The sequence below is a fragment of the Oncorhynchus gorbuscha genome, linkage group LG16 (genome assembly GCF_021184085.1).
Source record: "Oncorhynchus gorbuscha isolate QuinsamMale2020 ecotype Even-year linkage group LG16, OgorEven_v1.0, whole genome shotgun sequence".
Taxonomy (NCBI): domain Eukaryota; kingdom Metazoa; phylum Chordata; class Actinopteri; order Salmoniformes; family Salmonidae; genus Oncorhynchus; species Oncorhynchus gorbuscha.
Window position 1 is genome coordinate 88,356,140 of NC_060188.1, and position 17,659 is coordinate 88,373,798.

The window sequence follows — 17,659 nt, forward strand, 5'->3', positions numbered from 1 at the left end:
AGAACTAGAGGAGAGGAGTCAGACTATATAGAACTAGAGAGGAGGAGTCAGACTATATAGAACTAGAGGAGAGGAGTCAGACTATATAGAACTAGAGGAGAGGAGTCAGACTATATAGAACTAGAGGAGAGGAGTCAGACTATATAGAACTAGAGGAGAGAGTCAGACTATATAGAACTAGGAGAGGAGTCAGACTATATAGAACTAGAGAGTCAGACTATATAGAACTAGAGGAGAGGAGTCAGACTATATAGAACTAGAGGAGAGGAGTCAGACTATATAGAACTAGAGGAGAGGAGTCAGACTATATAGAACTAGAGGAGAGGAGTCAGACTATATAGAACTAGAGGAGAGGAGTCAGACTATATAGAACTAGAGGAGAGGAGTCAGACTATATAGAACTAGAGGAGAGAGTCAGACTATATAGAACTAGAGGAGAGGAGTCAGACTATATAGAACTAGAGGAGAGGAGTCAGACTATATAGAACTAGAGGAGAGGAGTCAGACTATATAGAACTAGAGGAGAGGAGTCAGACTATATAGAACTAGAGGAGAGGAGTCAGACTATATAGAACTAGAGGAGAGGAGTCAGACTATATAGAACTAGAGGAGAGGAGTCAGACTATATAGAACTAGAGGAGTGGAGTCAGACTATATAGAACTAGAGGAGAGAGTCAGACTATATAGAACTAGAGGAGAGGAGTCAGACTATATAGAACTAGAGGAGAGGAGTCAGACTATATAGAACTAGAGGAGAGGAGTCAGACTATAGAACTAGAGGAGAGAGTCAGACTATATAGAACTAGAGGAGACGAGTCAGACTATATAGAACTAGAGGAGAGTCAGACTATATAGAACTAGAGGAGAGGAGTCAGACTATATAGAACTAGAGGAGAGGAGTCAGACTATATAGAACTAGAGGAGACGAGTCAGACTATATAGAACTAGAGGAGAGAGTCAGACTATATAGAACTAGAGGAGAGGAGTCAGACTATATAGAACTAGAGGAGAGGAGTCAGACTATATAGAACTAGAGGAGAGACGAGTCAGACTATATAGAACTAGAGGAGAGGAGTCAGACTATATAGAACTAGAGGAGGAGTCAGACTATATAGAACTAGAGGAGAGGAGTCAGACTATATAGAACTAGAGGAGAGGAGTCAGACTATATAGAACTAGAGGAGAGGAGTCAGACTATATAGAACTAGAGGAGAGGAGTCAGACTATATAGAACTAGAGGAGAGGAGTCAGACTATATAGAGGAGACTATATAGAACTAGAGGAGAGGAGTCAGACTATATAGAACTAGAGGAGAGGAGTCAGACTATATAGAACTATATAGAACTAGAGGAGAGGAGTCAGACTATATAGAACTAGAGGAGAGGAGTCAGACTATATAGAACTAGAGGAGAGGAGTCAGACTATATAGAACTAGAGGAGAGGAGTCAGACTATATAGAACTAGAGGAGAGGAGTCAGACTATATAGAACTAGAGGAGAGGAGTCAGACTATATAGAACTAGAGGAGAGGAGTCAGACTATATAGAACTAGAGGAGAGGAGTCAGACTATATAGAACTAGAGGAGGAGACTATATAGAACTAGAGGAGTCAGACTATATAGAACTAGAGGAGAGGAGTCAGACTATATAGAACTAGAGGAGAGGAGTCAGACTATATAGAACTAGAGGAGACGAGTCAGACTATATAGAACTAGAGGAGACGAGTCAGACTATATAGAACTAGAGGAGAGGAGTCAGACTATATAGAACTAGAGGAGAACTAGGGAGAGGAGTCAGACTATATAGAACTAGAGGAGAGGAGTCAGACTATATAGAACTATATAGAACTAGAACTAGGAGAGGAGTCAGACTATATAGAACTAGAGGAGAGGAGTCAGACTATATAGAACTAGAGGAGAGGAGTCAGACTATATAGAACTAGAGGAGAGGAGTCAGACTATATAGAACTAGAGGAGAGGAGTCAGACTATATAGAACTAGAGGAGAGGAGTCAGACTATATAGAACTAGAGGAGAGGAGTCAGACTATATAGAACTAGAGGAGACGAGTCAGACTATATAGAACTAGAGAGGAGTCAGACTATATAGAACTAGAGGAGTCAGACTATATAGAACTAGAGGAGAGGAGTCAGACTATATAGAACTAGAGGAGAGGAGTCAGACTATATAGAACTAGAGGAGACGAGTCAGACTATATAGAACTAGAGGAGACTCAGACTATATAGAACTAGAGGAGAGGAGTCAGACTATATAGAACTAGAGGAGAGGAGTCAGATTATATAGAACTAGAGGAGACGAGTCAGACTATATAGAACTAGAGGAGAGGAGTCAGACTATATAGAACTAGAGGAGACGAGTCAGACTATATAGAACTAGAGGAGAGGAGTCAGACTATATAGAACTAGAGGAGAGGAGTCAGACTATATAGAACTAGAGGAGACGAGTCAGACTATATAGAACTAGAGGAGAGGAGTCAGACTATATAGAACTAGAGGAGAGGAGTCAGACTATATAGAACTAGAGGAGAGGAGTCAGACTATATAGAACTAGAGGAGAGGAGTCAGACTATATAGAACTAGAGGAGAGGAGTCAGACTATATAGAACTAGAGGAGAGGAGTCAGACTATATAGAACTAGAGGAGAGGAGTCAGACTATATAGAACTAGGAGAGGAGTCAGACTATATAGAACTAGAGGAGAGGAGTCAGATTATATAGAACTAGAGGAGATGCTGACTGACGGCTCCCTTGGCTCAGAGGGAATTCCCCTGTCTGTCTGTCAGGCATCTGTCCACTTCAGTCCTTGTGTGTGTGTGTCCACTATAGCTCTTTTTAATCCTCTGAATCTTACATTACCACATTACCATGCTAACATCTCTGACTCTTCACCACAGTGTTCCACTGGTCACATTACCATGCTAACATCTCTGACTCTTCACCACAGTGTTCCACCGGCCACATTACCATGCTAACATCTCTGACTCTTCACCACAGTGTTCCACTGGCCACATTACCATGCTAACATCTCTGACTCTTCACCACAGTGTTCCACCGGCCACATTACCATGCTAACATCTCTGACTCTTCACCACAGTGTTCCACTGGCCACATTACCATGCTAACATCTCTGACTCTTCACCACAGTGTTCCACTGGCCACATTACCATGCTAACATCTCTGACTCTTCACCACAGTGTTCCACTGGCCACATTACCATGCTAACATCTCTGACTCTTCACCACAGTGTTCCACTGGCCACATTACCATGCTAACATCTCTGACTCTTCACCACAGTGTTCCACTGGCCACATTACCATGCTAACATCTCTGACTCCTCACCACAGTGTTCCACTGGCCACATTACCATGCTAACATCTCTGACTCTTCACCACAGTGTTCCACTGGCCACATTACCATGCTAACATCTCTGACTCTTCACCACAGTGTTCCACTGGCCACATTACCATGCTAACTAACATCTCTGACTCCTCACCACAGTGTTCCACTGGCCACATTACCATGCTAACTAACATCTCTGACTCTTCACCACAGTGTTCCACTGGCCACATTACCATGCTAACATCTCTGACTCTTCACCACAGTGTTCCACTGGCCACATTACCATGCTAACATCTCTGACTCCTCACCACAGTGTTCCACTGGCCACATTACCATGCTAACTAACATCTCTGACTCCTCACCACAGTGTTCCACTGGTCACATTACCATGCTAACTAACATCTCTGACTCCTCACCACAGTGTTCCACTGGCCACATTATCAAATGGATTACATGGTGGTCGGGTCTTCGTAGCAATGCTGTGCCTCGTCACTCACAATAGGTGGAATACCCCAGGGTTCCTATCCCACAACACCTGCAGATATAACACATAGTATATATTATTGATGATGACAGGCATAGCTGTGTAGTAGAAAGAGGTTTTTCTCTGCCTGCCTACCCTTGGGTTCTATAGTGTGTGTATGTCAACTTTGACTCCCCTGGGGTTAAGAGCATGATCTTGTAAGGCCCTTGTGAGTGTCTTTGCAGAACCAGTAGAACCAAGTACTGAACATGTAGAACAAGGACATGGATCCATTCGAGGGACAGACAGACACACAGACAATCAATCCTTACTGGACCCAGAGCTGGCCGTTCACTGGTCAAGTTCAATAGACGGACTGAATGACTGCCACTGAATGACTGCAACTGAATGACTGCAACTGAATGACTGCCACTGAATGACTGCAACTGAATGACTGCAACTGAATGACTGCAACTGAATGACTGCCACTGAATGACTGCAACTGAATGACTGCAACTGAATGACTGCAACTGAATGACTGCAACTGAATGACTGCAACTGAATGACTGCCACTGAATGACTGCCACTGAATGACTGCCACGTCATGGGCACTACAGATCCGAGTGTGTGTGGACACTTAGCCAACAGGACATGTGATTAATAATCACTTCATATTAATACGAGTCAGTAATAAGGGTTCAGTAGTTCATTGATGTTTCCAATGTCTGAAGTTTATGACTATATTATATAATCATTCAGCTATAAAAACACCAAAGGGAGTCAGACTTATGTTTCAGTGTCTGTTGCTGAATGCGTAAATCTAAACAAGAGAGCGTGAGAGTGTTTGTGAGAGAGAGAGGGGGGGGTTCTTTATGGAACAGGAATCAGATGTACGTGTCAGTCTGTCTCTCCACGGTCATTACCAGAGCTGCCGTGGTAATACCTAGTTTGTTTTAGCTCCCTGGGAAATGAATCATACAGTGTTTGAAGCTGCTGCCTACCTCTCTCTCTATTTCTCCCCCTCTCTCTCTCTCTCTCTCTCGCTCTCTCTTTCTCTCTCTCTCTCGCTCTCATCTCCCTCTCTCTCTCTCATCTCTCTCTCTCTCTCCCCCTCCATCTCTCTCTCTCCCCTCTCCCTCTTTTTGTCTCTCTCTCTCTCTTCCCCCTCCATCTCCTCTCTCTCCCTCCCCTCTCTCTCTTTGTCTCTCTCTCTACCCCCTCCACCCCTCTCTCTCCCTCCCCCTCTCTTTGTCTCTCTCTCTACCCCTCCACCTCTCTCTCCCTCCCCCTCTCTTTTTTCTCTCTACCCCCTCCACCCCCTCTTTCGCCCTCTCTCTCTGCCTCTCTCTCTCTCTGCCTCTCTCTCTCACCCTCTCTCTCTCCTCTCCTCTCTCTCTCTCTCTCTCTGCCTCTCTCTCTCACCCTCCTCTCTCTCTCTCCTCTCTCTCTCTCTCTCCTCTCTCTCTCTCTCTCTCTCTCTCTCTCTCTCTCTCTCTCTCTCTCTCTCTCTCTCTCTCTCTCTCTCTCTCTCTCTCTCTCTCTCTCTCTCTCTCTCTCTCTCTCTCTCTCTCCCCTCCTCTCTCTCTCTGCCTCTATTTCTCTCTCTCTCCCTCTCTCTCTCTCTCTCTCTCTCTCTCTCTCTCTCTATCTCTCTCTGTCTCTCTCTTTCTCTATGTTACTTACTTACACTTTCAAACTCTTCCTCCATATTGATGTTTGTTTCTGTTTTACACCGCCCCCCTCTCTTCTCCATCACTCTCTCTGACTGAATCTTCCAGATCTTGGTTCTGGATGAGCTCCACCTCAGGCCTGTGGTCAGTGAACCGTGCCCAGGAAACCAGGCCTGCCTCCTGGACAGCCATGAAAGAGAGGAAGGCTGTGTCACTGTGGCCCTGAATCTCTTTAGGTTGACCACAGTACCGGGGCTGGTCTAGCCTAGGTGTGAACTAGCCTGGTCCCAGATATGTTGGTGCTGTCTTTCCAACTACGGGTCATTCATGAGTTGGCAAGACAGCACAAACAGATCTGGAACCAGGCTAGAATCTTGTCTCTAATTTGTAGGCAGTAATGCTAGTAGTCTTGCATTGCCTAATGGAGCTGTGCTCTGCTCTGCTCTCAGGCTCTGATGATGGAAGGTGTAGGACAGAGTCTGTTGACATGTATAGAATGGAATGTATCATTACTGAATAGCAGCCAGCCAGTCAGTCAGTCAGCTAGACACTGAGACACAGCCCAGCCAGCAGGCCAGTCAGTCAGTTAGCCAGTCAGAGACAGCATAGCCTTCCCTCCCCTAGCTCCCTGGTGTTTTAACAGAGTCCTTCTGATCCTAGAGAGGCTGAGACTGGAAATGCTTCATGACTGGATCTGATGTGATAGTAGTAGTCGTCTTATAGAGGAGTAATAATACAACATAGAGGAGTTATAATACTACACAGAAGAGTTATATACACTACTTAGAGGAGTTATAATACTACATAGAGGAGTTATAATACTACACAGAAGAGTTATATACACTACATAGAGGAGTTATAATACTACATAGAAGAGTTATATACACTACATAGAGGAGTTATAATACTACACAGAGGAGTTATAATACTACACAGAAGAGTTATATACACTACATAGAGGAGTTATAATACTACATAGAGGAGTTATAATACTACACAGAAGAGTTATATATACTACATAGAGGAGTTATAATACTACATAGAGGAGTTATATACACTACATAGAGGAGTTATAATACTACACAGAAGAGTTATATACACTACATAGAGGAGTTATAATACTACACAGAGGAGTTATAATACTACACAGAGGAGTTATAATACTACATAGAGGAGTTATAATACTACATAGAGGAGTTATAATACTACACAGAAGAGTTATATACACTACATAGAGGAGTTATAATACTACATAGAGGAGTTATAATACTACACAGAAGAATTATATACACTACATAGAGGGGTTATAATACAACAGAGGAGTTATAATACTACACAGAAGAGTTATATATACTACATAGAGGAGTTATAATACTACACAGAAGAGTTATATATACTACATAGAGGAGTTATAATACTACACAGAGGAGTTATAATACTACACAGAAGAGTTATATACACTACATAGAGTAGTTATAATACTACATAGAGGAGTTATAATACTACACAGAAGAGTTATATACACTACATAGAGTAGTTATAATACTACACAGAGGAGTTATAATACTACACAGAAGAGTTATATCCCCTACATAGAGGAGTTATAATACTACATAGAGGAGTTATAATACTACATAGAGGAGTTATAATACTACATAGAGGAGTTATAATACTACATAGAGGAGTTATAATACTACATAGAGGAGTTATAATACTACACAGAGGAGTTATAATACTACACAGAAGAGTTATATACACTACTTAGAGGAGTTATAATACTACATAGAGGAGTTATAATACTACACAGAAGAGTTATATACACTACATAGAGGAGTTATAATACTACATAGAAGAGTTATATACACTACATAGAGGAGTTATAATACTACACAGAGGAGTTATAATACTACACAGAAGAGTTATATACACTACATAGAGGAGTTATAATACTACATAGAGGAGTTATAATACTACACAGAAGAGTTATATATACTACATAGAGGAGTTATAATACTACATAGAGGAGTTATATACACTACATAGAGGAGTTATAATACTACACAGAAGAGTTATATACACTACATAGAGGAGTTATAATACTACACAGAGGAGTTATAATACTACACAGAGGAGTTATAATACTACATAGAGGAGTTATAATACTACATAGAGGAGTTATAATACTACACAGAAGAGTTATATACACTACATAGAGGAGTTATAATACTACATAGAGGAGTTATAATACTACACAGAAGAGTTATATACACTACATAGAGGGGTTATAATACAACAGAGGAGTTATAATACTACACAGAAGAGTTATATATACTACATAGAGGAGTTATAATACTACACAGAAGAGTTATATATACTACATAGAGGAGTTATAATACTACACAGATGAGTTATAATACTACACAGAAGAGTTATATACACTACATAGAGTAGTTATAATACTACACAGAAGAGTTATATACACTACATAGAGGGGTTATAATACTACATAGAGGAGTTATAATACTACATAGAAGAGTTATATACACTACATAGAGGAGTTATAATACTACATAGAGGCGTTATATACACTACATAGAGGAGTTATAATACTACACAGAACAGTTATATACACTACATAAAGGAGTTATAATACTACATAGAGGAGTTATAATACTACACAGAAGAGTTATATACACTACATAGAGGAGTTATAATACTACACAGAGGAGTTATAATACTACACAGAAGAGTTATATACACTACATAGAGGAGTTATAATACTACATAGAGGAGTTATAATACTACACAGAAGAGTTATATACAATACATAGAGGAGTTATAATACTACATAGAGGAGTTATAATACTACACAGAAGAATTATATACACTACATAGAGGGGTTATAATACAACATAGAGGAGTTATAATACTACACAGAAGAGTTATATATACTACATAGAGGAGTTATAATACTACACAGAAGAGTTATATATACTACATAGGGGAGTTATAATACTACACAGAGGAGTTATAATACTACACAGAAGAGTTATATACACTACATAGAGAAGTTATAATACTACATAGAGGAGTTATAATACTACACAGAAGAGTTATATATACTACATAGAGGAGTTATAATACTACATAGAGGAGTTATATACACTACATAGAGGGGTTATAATACTACATAGAGGAGTTATAATACTACACAGAAGAGTTATATATACTACATAGAGGAGTTATAATACTACATAGAGGAGTTATATGCACTACATAGAGGGGTTATAATACTACATAGAGGAGTTATAATACTACACAGAAGAGTTATATACACTACATAGAGGAGTTATAATACTACACAGAAGAGTTATATACACTACATAGAGGGGTTATAATACTACATAGAGGAGTTATAATACTACACAGAAGAGTTATATACACTACATAGAGGAGTTATAATACTACATAGAGGAGTTATAATACTACATAGAGGAGTTATAATACTACATAGAGGCGTTATATACACTACATAGAGGGGTTATAATACTACATAGAGGAGTTATAATACTACACAGAAGAGTTATATACACTACATAGAGGAGTTATAATACTACACAGAAGAGTTATATACACTACATAGAGGGGTTATAATACTACATAGAGGAGTTATCATACTACACAGAAGAGTTATATACACTACATAGAGGGGTTATAATACTGCACAGAATAGTTATATACACTACATAGAGGAGTATAATACTACACAGAATAGTTATATACACTACATAGAGGAGTTATAATACTACATAGAGGAGTTATAATATTACACAGAAGAGTTATATACACTACATAGAGGGGTTATAATACTGCACAGAATAGTTATATACACTACATAGAGGGGTTATAATACTGCACAGAATAGTTATATACACTACATAGAGGAGTTATAATACTACACAGAAGAGTTATATACACTACGTAGAGGAGTTATAATACTACATAGAGGAGTTATGTACACGACATAGGGGAGTTATATACACTACATAGAGTGATAATACTACATAGAGGACTTACAATACTACATAGAGGAGTTATATACACTACATAGAGGAGTTATAATACTACATAGAGGAGTTATATACACTACACAGAGGAGTTATAATACTACATAGAGGAGTTATATTACTACATAGAGTTATAATACTACATAGAGGTGTTATAACACTACATAGAGGAGTTATAATACTACATAGAGTTATAATACTACATAGAGGTGTTATAATACTACATAGAGGAGTTATATTACTACATAGAGGAGTTATAATACTACATAGAGGTGTTATAATACTACATAGAGTTATAATTCTACATAGAGGAGTTATAATACTACATAGAGTTATAATACTATATAGAGGTGTTATAATACTACATAGAGGAGTTATAAACACTACATAGAAGATCAATTACACATATCCCTTGCTGCTACGTCTTCTATTGTTGGCATCACTATTAGATCACTTGGGGTTAATCTCAGCAGGGACGGGGCTTCATCAGCAGGGACGGGGGATTCCTCTCAGCAGGGACAGGGGGATTCATCTCAGCAGGGACAGGGGATTCATCTCAGCAGGGACAGTGGGATTCATCTCAGCAGGGACAGGGGGATTCATCTCAGCAGGGACAGGGGGTTTAATCTCAGCAGGGACAGGGGCTTCATCTCAGCAGGGACAGGGGGATTCATCTCAGCAGGGACAGGGGATTCATCTCAGCAGGGACAGGGGGTTTAATCTCAGCAGGGACAGGGGGATTCATCTCAGCAGGGACAGGGGCTTCATCTCAGCAGGGACAGGGGATTCATCTCAGCAGGGACAGGGGGATTCATCTCAGCAGGGACAGGGGGATTCATCTCAGCAGGGACAGGGGATTCATCTCAGCAGGGACAGGGGGATTCATCTCAGCAGGGACAGGGGGATTCATCTCAGCAGGGACAGGGGGATTCATCTCAGCAGGGACAGGGGGAGACCAACGGAGACCGGGGAGAGAGATTTTCCTCTGTCGGCTAGTATGCCATTAAGAAAATTTACTGTACACAGTTTTCAAGGCTGGGGCTATTTCCTGTCTCACTCATTGTTTTGGGGTTGATGGAGTGCATCCTGCTAACCTGTATATTCCTATTAGAGACTAGCTCTGATACACTCTCTGTCTCCCACATGACACACTATGTAGTGCACTAGTTTTGACCAGGGCCTATAGGGAGTCCCATAGGGCTCCGGTCGAAGGTAGTCTATTTATAGGGAATAGGGTGCCGTTTTGGGACGGAACCAGGCTCTGATATGTAAAGTAGTGTTAGGATACAATGGAGTCAGACATGTTTTTTAGGGCAAAGCCTCTTTTCCCTCCAAGCCAGCCATGTATTTATTCTGGGCCTCTGAGACATTTGGAGAGAAGAGAAAGAAGTAAAACGTGATTGTGTTGGAAGGGTTGGTTGGTTTTCCGGGGTTGGGACTGGGAGAAGTAGCAGAGCAGGGGCACTGCTGGGTGTTTTATGTGGTGTGTTGAGACCTGCCAGGTCCTGCTGTCAGCCAGCAACTCTCTCTACCTCTCTCTCTCCATCCACCAAAATGGCCGCTCTAGTTGTCTCTCTGAGGAGAGACTGCTGAGGATTATGGGATTAGTCGTGGTTTGTGTTGGAGGCCTTCCCCTTCAGTTCTCAGGACTAGTCGTACTCTCTGGGCTGTTAAGACGTGATGTGTGGCTATACTTCTGTCTCTTCCTGGTGGTATGGTATATTTTATGTTATTTCACCAGAAAGACGAGCAGTGTGATACACTACATGGCCAAAAGTATGTGGACACCTGCTCGTCAAACATCTCATTCCAAAATCATAGACATTAATATGGAGTTGGTCCCCACTTTGCTGCTATAACAGCCTCCACTCTTCTGGGAAGGCTTTCCACTAGATGTTGGAACATTGCTGTGGGGACTTGCTTCCATTCAGCCACAAGAGCATTAGTGAGGTCGGGCACTGATGTTGGGTCAATTAGGCCTGGCTCACAGTCGGAGTTCCAATTCATCCCAGGTGTTCGATGGGGTTGAGGTCAGGGCTCTGTGCAGGCCAGTCAAGTCCTTCCACACCGATCTCGACAAACCATTTCTGTATGGACCTCGCTTTGTGCACGGGGGGGCATTCTCATGCTGAAACAGGAAAAGGCCTTCCCCAAACTGTTCCCACAAAGCGTTGCGATTTCCGTTCCCTGGAACTAAGTGTTGGCCCAGTAAGGCCATTCTACTGGCATTGTTTGTCTATGGAGATTGCATGGCAGTGTGCTCGATTTTACACACCTGTCAGCAATTGGTGTGGCTGAAATAGCCGAATCCACTTATTTGAAGGGGTGTCCACATACTGCTGTAAATATAGTGTAGGTAGTGAGTTAGCAGTAGTGTCTGTGGATCTGTGAGGTTAGTGCTCCTGGCTTGAACTGACTGAAAGACTCCCAGACTAGAGTGGTCCAGTGGGTCTTCATTTAGCCTGTGTGATTGACAGCTCTCACAGCTACTCTCTGCTCAAACTGTGGTTGGTCTCTCATTCTAACACACTGTATTTTACCTCTGTCTCTCTCCTCTTCTCTCACACTCCCTCCATCTTTCTGTTCAGATTCTCCAGACTCGGGGCCTTCATCCACAGAGACTGGAGGAACTAACTACTCGGCCCCTGTGGGGCTCTCAGGTAAGACGCAAGGCCATGGTTTTAATTTATCTCTCTCACTCTTTCTGTTGCTCTCACTTTCTGTCTCCCACCCTCCCTCTGTCATGATGCTCTGTCTAGCTGGAGGGGCCCCCACCCTCCCTCTGTCATGATGCTCTGTCTAGCTGGAGGGGCCCCCACCCTCCCTCTGTCATGATGCTCTGGCTAGCTGGAGGGGCCCCCACCCTCCCTCTGTCATGATGCTCTGGCTAGCTGGAGGGGCCCCCACCCTCCCTGTGTCATGATGCTCTGGCTAGCTGGAGGGGCCCCCACCCTCCCTGTGTCATGATGCTCTGGCTAGCTGGAGGGGCCCCCACCCTCCCTCTGTCATGATCTCTGGCCTCTTCTTCCCCTCTTAGCTGTAATAAAGGAAGGAAGGCGTGTTCCTAGAGGTCCACATGAATTCCTCCCCCTCTCCTCTCCTTCTGTTTCCTATCTGTTCTGTTTGATGAAATCCAAACAGAAAACTTTGTTTGCTTCAGGGAGCACCGGCTAGTTTGTGTGTGTATGTGTGTGTGTGTGTTTGCGCTTTTCGTGGTTTTGCCTTGGATGAGGATCTGAGCTAAGTCGTTTCCACGTGTTTCTTGTGAGGCGGTAATCATGTCATCAGTGGATGACAATGGGCCAAGCCATCTAAAGCTGGATGAAGCCCTGTCATTACTGTACCCTCCAAGGGAACATGAACACAAACAAAGGTTGTCTGTTAGATGGTTGGTAAAGGCTGTTAGATGGTTGGTAAAGGCTGTCTGTTAGATGGTTGTCTGTTAGATGGTTGGTAAAGGCTGTCTGTTAGATGGTTGGTAAAGGCTGTCTGTTAGATGGTTGGTAAAGGCTGTTAGATGGTTGGTAAAGGCTGTCTGTTAGATGGTTGGTAAAGGTTGTCTGTTAGATGGTTGGTAAAGGCTGTCTGTTAGATGGTTGGTAAAGGTTGTCTGTTAGATGGTTGGTAAAGGTTGTCTGTTAGATGGTTGGTAAAGGTTGTCTGTTAGATGGTTGGTAAAGGCTGTCTGTTAGATGGTTGGTAAAGGCTGTCTGTTAGATGGTTGGTAAAGGTTGTCTGTTAGATGGTTGGTAAAGGTTGTATGTTAGATGGTTGGTAAAGGTTGTCTGTTAGATGGTTGGTAAAGGCTGTCTGTTAGATGGTTGGTAAAGGCTGTCTGTTAGATGGTTGGTAAAGGTTGTCTGTTAGATGGTTGGTAAAGGCTGTCTGTTAGATGGTTGGTAAAGGCTGTCTGTTAGATGGTTGGTAAAGGTTGTCTGTTAGATGGTTGGTAAAGGTTGTCTGTTAGATGGTTGGTAAAGGCTGTCTGTTAGATGGTTGGTAAAGGTTGTCTGTTAGATGGTTGGTAAAGGTTGTCTGTTTGATGGTTGGTAAAGGTTGTCTGTTTGATGGTTGGTGATGGTTGGTAAAGGTTGTCTGTTTGATGGTTGGTGATGGTTGGTAAAGGCTGTTAGATGATTGGTAAAGGTTGTCTGTTAGATGGTTGGTAAAGGTTGTCTGTTAGATGGTTGGTAAAGGCTGTCTGTTAGATGGTTGGTAAAGGTTGTCTGTTAGATGGTTGGTAAAGGTTGTCTGTTAGATGGTTGGTAAAGGTTGTCTGTTAGATGGTTGGTAAAGGCTGTCTGTTAGATGGTTGGTAAAGGTTGTCTGTTAGATGGTTGGTAAAGGCTGTCTGTTCGATGGTTGTCTGTTAGATGGTTGGTAAAGGCTGTCTGTTAGATGGTTGGTAAAGGCTGTTAGATGGTTGGTAAAGGCTGTTAGATGGTTGGTAAAGGCTGTCTGTTAGATGGTTGGTAAAGGCTGTCTGTTAGATGGTTGGTAAAGGTTGTCTGTTAGATGGTTGGTAATATACAAAAGTGAAATAAACAATATAAATTAACAGTAAACATTACACATACAGAAATTTTAAAACAATAAAGACATTACAAATGTCATATTATATATATATATATATATATATATATATATATATATATATATATATATATATATATATATATATATATATATACAGTGTTGTAACAATGTACAAATTGTTAAAGTACATAAGGGAAAATAAATAAGCATAAATATGGGTTGTATTTACAATGGTGTTTGTTCTTCACTGGTTGCCCTTTTCTTGTGGCAACAGGTCACAAATCTTGCTGCTGTGATCGTGCTGGTACTGGTGACTGGACCTTTTTTGGAACACCATTATTTTGGTCTTACTGTCAGGGCCCAGGTCTGTCAGGTCGCAGGTCTGTCAGGGCCCAGGTCTGACCGAACCTGTGCATAAAATCTAGGTGCTGCTGTAGGCCCTCCTTGGTTGGTGACAGAAGCACCAGATCATCAGCAAACAGCAGACAATTGACTTCGGATTCTAGTAGGGTGAGGCCGGGTGCTCTCTCTCTCTCTCTCTCTCTCTCTCTCTCTCTCTCTCTCTCTCTCTCTCTCTCTCTCTCTCTCTCTCTCTCTCTCTCTCTCTCCCCCTCTCTCTCTCTCTCCCCCTCTCTCATTCTCTCTCTCCCCCTCACTCTCTCTCTCTCTCTCTCTCTCTCTCTCTCTGTCTCTCTGTCTGTCTCTCTCTCCCTCTCTCTCTCTCTCTCTGTCTCTCTCTGTCTCTCTCTCTCTCTGTCTCTCTCTGTCTCTGTCTCTCTCTCTCTCTCTCTCTCTCTCTCTCTCTCTCTCTCTCTCTCTCTCTCTCTCTCTCTCTCTCTCTCTCTCTCTCTCTCTCTCTCTCTCTCTCTGTCTCTCTCTCTCTCTGTCTCTCTGTCTGTCTCTCTCTCTCTCTCTCTCTCTCTCTCTCTGTCTCTCTCTCTATCTGTCTCTGTCTGTCTCTCTCTCTCTGTCTCTCTCTGTCTCTCTCTGTCTCTCTCTCTCTCTCTCTCTCTCTCTCTCTCTCTCTCTCTCTCTCTCTCTCTCTCTCTCTCTCTCTCTCTCTCTCTCTCTCTCTCTCTCTCTCTCTCTCTCTCTCTCTCTCTCTCTCTGTCTCTCTCTCTCTCTCTCTCTCTCTCTCTCTCTGTCTCTCTCTCTGTCTCTCTCTCTCTCTCTCTCTCTCTCTGTCTCTCTCTCTCTCTCTCTCTCTCTCTCTCTCTCTCTCTCTCTCTCTCTCTCTCTCATTACAGAGAATTTAAAGGGTTTTTCAGATAGAGTGTTTTTAGATTGGGGACTGAGATAGGCTGTCTGGGTGTATAAACAGAGGGTTTTTCATTGAGGAGTGCATGGAGGTTTTAGCCTGTGGTCACAGTGTGTATCAGGCAGGATGGAGAGATCAGTTGTTTCAGAATTAGTGAAGTGGCTGATAGGTGTCTTCCTATCCTCTCATTCTGTTTGTTTGTTCTTTTGTATGTGGGATTGAAAATCCACCATTCAGGAGCCAGCAGTGCTCAACCTAAAGACTGCAGGCATCAGGCATTAATCCAACGCAGCCCGTCTGCCTGACTCCATCCTCGGCCTCCTGCATTACTCCAGCCTCCTGCCTGACTCAAGCCTCAGCCTCCTGCCTGACTCCATCCTCGGCCTCCTGCCTTACTCCATCCTCGGCCTCCTGCCTTACTCCAGCCTCAGCCTCCTGCCTTACTCCAGCCTCAGCCTCCTTCCTTACTCCAGCCTCAGCCTCCTGCCTGACTCAAGCCTCAGCCTCCTGCCTGACTCCTCAGTGTCTGAAGTCCTGCAGCATTAACTAAACACATTTTAGAACCCCAGTGTAAACTGGGAATGAAGTCTAACTAGCTACCCCGCTCTTTCTCCCTCCCTCCTCTTCTTCTCCTCCCTCTGGCATACACCCCCCCCCCTGTTTTCCTTCCTGGCTGTACCAATACAAGACGGCCAGCCCTGGTGAATAGTGCTTAGTGAGGGGAGGGAGGGAGGGACGGAGGGAAGGGCCCGGGTGCCTGGAGCCAAGGACTTGATTTCTCTGGCATGGGAAGAAAACTGTACACCCTCCGGGGCTCTCACAAAAGAAATATGGCCTCCCCAGGAGGCTCCATGTTGACCTTTTAATTCACTCACTCTGCCCTGTTTTATGTTGCTCCCCAGACATATTTACAGAAGATAGGGAGGAGGGTACAGCTGCTATAAACACATGCACTACATGAAATAATTGAAACAATCAATACAAGGAGGACTAGAGCAGAAATTAACATCCCCAAAACTCTGTCTCTGTCTCTCTCTGTCTCTCTGTCTCTCTCCGTCTCTCTGTTTCTCTCTCTGTCTCTCTGTTTCTCTCTCTCTCTGTCTCTCTGTTTATCTCTCTCTCTGTCTCTCTCTTCTCTCTGTCTCTCTCTCTGTCTCTCTCTCTCCCTGTCTCTCTCTCTCTCTCTCTCTCTCTCTCTCTCTCTGTCTCTCTCTCTGTCTCTCTCTCTGTCTCTCTCTTTACATTTACATTTAAGTCATTTAGCAGACGCTCTTATCCAGAGCGACTTACAAATTGGTGCATTCACCTTATGACATCCAGTAGAACAGTCACTTTACAACAGTGCATCTAAATCTTAAAGGGGGGGGTGAGAAGGATTACTTATCCTATCCTAGGTATTCCTTAAAGAGGTGGGGTTTCAGGTGTCTCCGGAAGGTGGTGATTGACTCCGCAGTCCTGGCGTCGTGAGGGAGTTTGTTCCACCATTGGAACAAACTGGCTGGCTGGCTCCCTGACTCGCTGGCTGGCTGTCTCCCTGACTCTCTGTCTCTCTCTCTGTCTCTCTCTCTCTCTGTCTCTCTCTCTCTCTCTCTCTCTCTCTCTCTCTCTCTCTCTCTCTCTCTCTCTCTCTCTCTCTCTCTCCCTGTGATCTGATCATGGTCTTTGGTCAAGATTATATGTTGAGACAGACTAGTGCTTTGGTCTGGATTATCTGGTGGGAGGAAGACACTCTCGTTACTGTAACTGGTCTGCTCTGGATAGGATTATAATCTGGTGAGAGGCTCGTCCTCGCCCCTGTCCCCGGCCCCATCCTTGGCCTTCTGTTGTCCTGGAAAGCAGGGTTGGTCACAAATGCAAACTAGGCTGCCTACACTAGCTGCATGTGTAGTGGAGCAGAGGGACGAGATGGCCTGATCGGCTTAGACTGTTGGCCAGGACTGGATCTAGAGCTAAAGACAATGGCTGGGGACGAGATTTAGGCCTCAGGGTTTGAGCCAGTGCTGGAGCTGGGGTTTGGGCATCAGGGTTTGCGCCAGGGCTGGAGCTGTGTGGCTGGGGTAGAGGCTGTGGGGCTGGGGTAGAGGCTGTGGGGCTGAGCCAGGACTGGAGGCCTCAGGGTTTGAGCCAGGACTGGAGACCTCAGGGTTTGAGCCAGGACTGGAGACCTCAGGGTTTGAGCCAGGACTGGAGACCTCAGGGTTTGAGCCAGGACTGGAGCTGGGGTTTAGGCATCAGGGTTTGCGCCAGGGCTGGAGCTGTGTGGCTGGGGTAGAGGCTGTGGGGCTGGGGTAGAGGCTGTGGGGCTGGGGT

At 43.5% G+C, this 17,659-nt stretch overlaps 1 protein-coding gene across 1 annotated transcript in view; it reads left to right on the forward strand.

The window, feature by feature from the left end:
• The window catches only part of smad7 (SMAD family member 7), a 59,064-nt gene that overhangs the window by 8,702 nt on the left and 32,703 nt on the right, over nt 1–17,659 (forward strand). The window contains exon 3 of the mRNA XM_046305563.1: nt 12,144–12,215. Coding sequence (XP_046161519.1) covers nt 12,144–12,215 — 72 coding nt within the window. The remainder of the gene's footprint in view (nt 1–12,143; nt 12,216–17,659) is intronic.